The 6,141-nt window shown below is 38.2% G+C and overlaps 1 protein-coding gene across 2 annotated transcripts; it reads right to left on the bottom strand.

The window, feature by feature from the left end:
* Positions 1 to 246: 246 nt before the first annotated feature.
* On the bottom strand, positions 247 to 5,869 carry LOC115959659 (serine/arginine-rich splicing factor RS40-like). Of its 2 annotated transcripts, XM_031078156.1 has the most exons (8): positions 5,733 to 5,869; positions 3,940 to 4,050; positions 2,616 to 2,951; positions 2,281 to 2,393; positions 1,939 to 2,174; positions 963 to 1,652; positions 793 to 850; positions 247 to 680 (listed from the first exon to the last, which is right to left on the bottom strand). In XM_031078156.1, the coding sequence occupies exons 4-7, from the start codon at positions 2,374 to 2,376 to the stop codon at positions 826 to 828; spliced, it is 1,047 nt and encodes a 348-aa protein (XP_030934016.1). In that variant the 5' UTR covers positions 2,377 to 2,393; positions 2,616 to 2,951; positions 3,940 to 4,050; positions 5,733 to 5,869; the 3' UTR covers positions 247 to 680; positions 793 to 825. The 2 variants fall into 2 exon arrangements, with proteins under 2 accessions (XP_030934016.1, XP_030934015.1); XM_031078155.1 differs by lacking the exon at positions 2,616 to 2,951.
* Between the last annotated feature and the right edge of the window lie 272 nt (positions 5,870 to 6,141).

Here is a 6,141-nt window from a genome sequence, read left to right on the forward strand (position 1 = left end):
GTCTTCTTTTCGGTAAGACAATTTGACAATGGTTACAAGCTGAGAAACCAGGGGTCATCATGGCATGATTTGTCAAATACAGTGTACTCATAACATAAAACTTTTGACGATGGTTAACAAGCAGAGAAACCAATGGAAAACCCCACCCCTAGAATTTTGACATGACATCCAATTTTGTACATACTAAAAATTTCAGATCCATCCATGAACATCTTATTCATTAACCCATACAACTCCCACAAGAGATAAGATCAAGTCTTATATGGCGGTGCAATCTTTTAAGAGACCCACAAAATAAGGATCGGCAACCACCACTACCTGTTTTAGAGAGCTAACTGTTATTCTGATTTAAGGTACAATATGAGAATAGAGTAGAATCAAGGCCAACATAGATTAGAGGTCTTGTATACAGAATTTTTGTTTAAACCAACAATAACATCCATCAAAGTCGAGCAGAAATCAAAGCATACAAATGTCTAAAAACTAGACTAACGTCAACTAGGTCCTACAAAGGTTCGGGAGCATAAATTTTTACCAAACTCCCCAATAGTTGTTACTGAAAAAGGTGAATTGGTACAAATTTTACATGAGTTTTGCCACCCAACACAAATCAGTACAACCAAATGCAGTTCTTTTCTGAATGTTGAGATCAAGATCATTCCTCTCCTGGGGGTGATAAACTGCATTATCAGATAACACAAGGAATACATAAGTAGAACAATCTACAAGCCAAAATGTTGTCATTACGGTAAAGACTACAGGATAACACAAATAAGTCACGATCATGCAAACCTGCGATGCTCTTTCTGATTATTGAGATCAAGATCATTCCTCTCCAGGGGGTGATCGACTGCATTACCAGATTACACAAGGAATACATAAGTAGAACAATCTACATGCCCAAATGTTGATATTAAGGTAAAGACAACAGGATAAGACAAATAAATCACAATCATGCAAACCTGCGATATCTCTCATGCATAGGGCTTTCTGGACCACCACCAAAATTAGGGCTGTCCCTGGGTTCGGGTATGGGGCTGACTTCACGACCATTGTCAGGGCTAGCTCTCTCTCTCCCATCATAAGGGCTTTGGCTGGGGACTCGACCATCTTCAGGACTAGCCCTCTCTCTACCATAAGGACTGTGGCTGAGGTCACGACCATTGTTAGGGCTTTCCCTCTCCCTTTCATAAGGACTACGGCTGGGGCCACGACCATTGTCAGGGCTTGCCTTCTCTCTTCCATAAGGACTACGGCTGGGGCCACGAGCAACATCAGCACTCACCCTTTCTGGTTGGTAAGGACTACGGCTAGGACCACGGCGACGATCAGACCCAACCCTATCTCTTTGATAAGGACTACGACTGCGTGTCCGACCATAATCAGGGCTAGCCCTCTCTCTCCTATAGGGACTTGGGCTGCCCCCACGGCCATAATCAGGGCTTCCTCGCTCTTTCCTATATGGACTAGCACCACGGCCATAATCAGGGCTGCCCCTCTCTCTTCGATAGGGGCTTGGGGATCGCCTTCTATCACGACCTCTCTCCAATGACCTATCTCGACTTCTTCTATCAGGACTATATCCGTTTCTTCTTTCATCATCGTCATCCCGAACTGCGTACTCCACTGAAATAACTCGATCCAACAGCTTGCTGCATAACAGAATTAAAATACAAATTATCATCATTAGAAGCATTAAAGATATCTCAATAAATCTAACAATATGAATATTCAAGCCTTAGAACTATCCTGCCACATGTCAACAGAGCAAACCATTTCATCAACTCAAAAGATGCCCAAGGGTATTTTCACTATTGATTACTTTATAAGAAAAAAGAAAAAAGAGAGGGGAGGGGGGGGAAGGGGAGGGGAGGGGATGGATGTTGAGAACGTTCCTTTGAAAGCTAGTATGTTTTAAAACTGATGACAAAGACATACCTCATGTTTGTTCCATCCAACGCTCTACAAGCATCCTCCTGTGATTCATACTGAACAAATGCAAAGTTCCTTCTAATCCTTACACTCACTATCTTCCCATATGGTTCAAAGTGCCTCTCCAAGTCCCTAGTCCTAGTATGATGTGTGTCGAAATTAATAACAAACAAGGTCTTTGAAGGCCTCGTATTAGCTGAAGATTTTCTGGAACCTCCAGGCCTTCTAATGCCACGCTCATGCTGCCACACAAATATAAAATAGCTTAAACACAATGCTAATTAAAACAAACAAAAGAACAGAGTGATAGAAAAAATTAATAATCCAAACAACAATAAGATACATTACTTTTGTCCATTCAACACGAAGCCTACGTCCCTTACGACCAAATTCTGTTCGATCAAGTCTCCGAATAGCATCCTCAGCATCTCTCTCATTTTCCATATAGATAAAAGCAAATCCTAAAAACCAGTGAAGTAGAACAAAAGAATCAAAATTAATAAACTTATGTAAGTCAGAAAAAGATATCTAAGGCAAGAATCCTCCCTTTAAAGGATTCTTCAACACGACGGCATTTCTCCCTTTAGAAAAAATAAAGCCCCTGAAAATCTAACCTAAAATAAAGATGTTGGTAACTTCCGTGAATTCTATAAACTAAGTGACCAGCAAAATCAGTAACAGACCTTGTGTGATGAACTAAGTGGTGTGAAGGAACAACATTCCAAAAGTGGATGTCTCATGGTAGGTCAATGAATAGAGTGCCTTCTCCATCTATTCTGCTGCCTCTGCTGTGAGGTCGGCAATGTTTCAACCTGAAACATGTCTGAAATTGAAGGCTGGGCAAAAGTCATGAGGGATGAAAGGCAATGGTGACTGAGGGAAACGTGGGATGGTAGTCCATTGAGGATCAGAATGACTCTTCTTAAAAATAAAGAAGAGGAAGCTCGTCACAGGCAGAAAATAGAATTCTGAAGAGCCCATCCATTAGCCAGGAAGAATTAGGACATGCCAAGATAATCCTGCGCCAAAGAAAATGTTGAGTATGGGGGTTGATGCCTCATAAAAAACATGTTTTTCTTAAACATATCCTGAACCCCCACTATAACTCAACAAAGAAAGCAGTCGCTGAATCATGTATTCTGCTTGAGGTTATGATCATACTGCCGAGCCACAAGAATTTTGGGAACCAGCCACCTTCGAGGATAGGTTTGCTCCTGCTGAGTTGACTTGCCGGTGGAGGACCCCATGCCTTATTGAGAAGAGTATAGGCAATTTTTATATGATTGTCTAGTTTACGCGATATACATCACATACCAGTGCACATTATAAATACATAAAGTAATTTCTTTCTTTTTTCCCAAAAAAATATATAAATCACTCTGCTTTGTGTTCATTAATAGAACCCCAAAAAATTTATCAAGCAATTTATTTTTCAAACAAGTGAAAGCCTGCAATTGCAGGAAGTTCAAGCGATTACCTTGTTATGAGTCAACTAGTGTGCTACCACAGGACATTGAATTATAGCAATTACCCACTCCTTTAACTCTCCTAAATTTATTTTCATCAGCACCAAATCATCCTTCATGCTTTCCCAATTTGCACCACATTTCAGTTCTCTTCCACGGTGGAACCAAGTAAAATCAGATCAAATACGCAATTGTGTTCACCATTTTTTTTATTACGTGATCATTTATCACTCTTGCATGACTTGCTAACTCACAAAACTTTCAATTGCTCAAACGTTTTCCGAGAGAGTTCACTCTTGAAGTTTGACCCCAGAAATGTTAAACATTTACTAATAGATTATTTTAAGAGCTAAATGAACGTTTAAGGGCTCAGCATCCAGGTCTCAATACCAAAATTATAATGATTAGCAGATAAAGCAAACCAGAAAAGAGAATCAAGGTAGATTTTTTTTTTTTTTTGAGAAGTTAATTGAATATTAAGGATAACTTCAAAAAAAAAAACAAAGAACCAAACAAACACAAGGCAGACAAGAGATCTCACCAGACTTCATATCCACCCTCTCAACCTTCCCATATCTACCAAAAAGCCGTTCCAGATCAGACTGCCGTGCGTCATACTCAAAATTTCCACAGAAGATGGGCCTCATTTTTCCTGGCCACATTATGAGACAGAAGTTTCATGTTTATGTAATATATCTTGGACAAAGAAATAAGTAAACTTACTCAAAGCAACTGCAATTAGTCCAGCCTACTGATGTAAGCACAACCACAGTATAAAACCCATGGAATATCGGCCACACAAACAAGATAATTATTAAAAACAAATTAAAGTTATATTGTTCGTAAGTTACAAGTGGATTACGTATTATAAAAAATATATGGATTGTAACTGGATGAAGTCTATAACCACATCAGATAGAGACTTGACAGTGGACATTATTATGGCTCTTTCCCGTGAAAATTTTCCCATGAAAATAAGATCATGTTAATGAACTATTTCCCGTAAATGTTACCAAAATTACAAGTAAAGCTTCTAAAAACCCATAATGCAACAGAGAAAACCCAAAAAACCCACTAATCATAATACGCCAATAGGAAGGCACTTGCATTGCACCTAAGCCCAACCTCACAATACCCCCAATAAAAGCAAAATTGAATGCAACAATCTCAAATCTGTATGCACGCACGCACGCATGCACACAGTTTCTCCCTTCCACCCTCCCAAATGAAACCAAGATATTTAACTAAATTGAGTGTCAGCTAAAACATTCAAGTAGTCACTAATCACATTCGCATCGAATGAATCCAACCAAAAAGAGAGTGTTACTGGGGTGTGAACAGTACATCTTTCTGGGGATTGTGTTCAAATAAAACTAACTTCAGAGTCAAGGAAACCAAACCTTTTCTAGACCAAAGTGGCATCATGCTCCCTTTTTAAAAAAAATATTGGTAAGTCACAAATACAAACAATGGGTCATGAACCCACGATCTCACCCTCCACCAAGCACTTGCAAGGGGAGGAGGTGGCAGTTGAGCTAGAGCTCATCAGCAGAGTGGCATTATGAACCTTTCCTCACAAGTAACACACGCACCAGTGGGTCGTGAACCTATAACCTCACCCTTCAACTTGTTTGGGAGAGTTTCCCTCCCATTTAATCCAATTAATGGTCTTAAAACAAAAACCATGTAAACCATACAAAATCAAATATATACCACATGTCTCACATTTGGCTAAACATTGGAGGGAAACAACCCAAGAAAAAGAAAGAAGCTTATAAAGCCATTCCATTTCCGAACAGATACAGAAAACCCAAGTCCAATACACCAATAGCACCAACAATATCAACTTATTAAACCAAAAACAACCAGCGCAACACAACTATCTCCTAGTACCTTCAGCTACATAATCTACAAAATTCATATAATCAAAAGCCATATTCACACTAGACCCATCAAAAATTTGAACAGGAAAAATTATATAGTACTAAGAGAACACCCACAAAAAATTAAATTAGAGCTAAAATAAGCAAATTCCTAAACAGAACAATCAGATCTACCGATAAGATAAAACCACAATACCCTAATCAGAGCCTAAACTCTCCGTTTGGTTTCCAAGAAAACTGTTATCAGAAGAGAAGAAAGAGTAAATTTTTTACAAAAGAAACTCCAACCCAGGAACAAAATTACCCAGATCACAAATTTTTCCTCTATTTTCTCAGGAACCAAACAGAACAACGAGAGGAAAAAAGTAAAGAAAGAGAGAGAAAATATATATACGAAGAAGAATCTTGAAGATCTGATAGAGAAATGAGGGTTTGAGATTCGTTGTTTTACCTTTCGGAAGGCAGCGATTGACAAAGAGAGTGAAATTCGAGATTTGTTCTTCGAAACCCTAAGGACAGAGTTTTTAGATATTTTGTTTGTTTGTTTTTCTTTTTTTTCTTTTTGGAATTGACCGGAAACACAAGGCTCTTGAGTTTTACGTATTAAATAATGTTATGAGGTTTGTCTAAAGGAGCCTAGGTTTTCTCTTATTTCTAAAAGGAGCCTAGGTTTTCTCTTATTTAACACCATCAAGTTTTAGAATTTAAATTTTACACTATAAATTTTTATGCCATTTGTATCAACATCCCCTCACGCGTGTTTAGTTTACATTCAAAAAATTAAAAATGAAATAACATAAAAAAAAATATATATATATATATATATATATATGACATCATTTTATTTGATATAAAATGAA

Source organism: Quercus lobata, chromosome 9 (genome assembly GCF_001633185.2).
Source record: "Quercus lobata isolate SW786 chromosome 9, ValleyOak3.0 Primary Assembly, whole genome shotgun sequence".
Classification (NCBI taxonomy): Eukaryota; Viridiplantae; Streptophyta; class Magnoliopsida; order Fagales; family Fagaceae; genus Quercus; species Quercus lobata.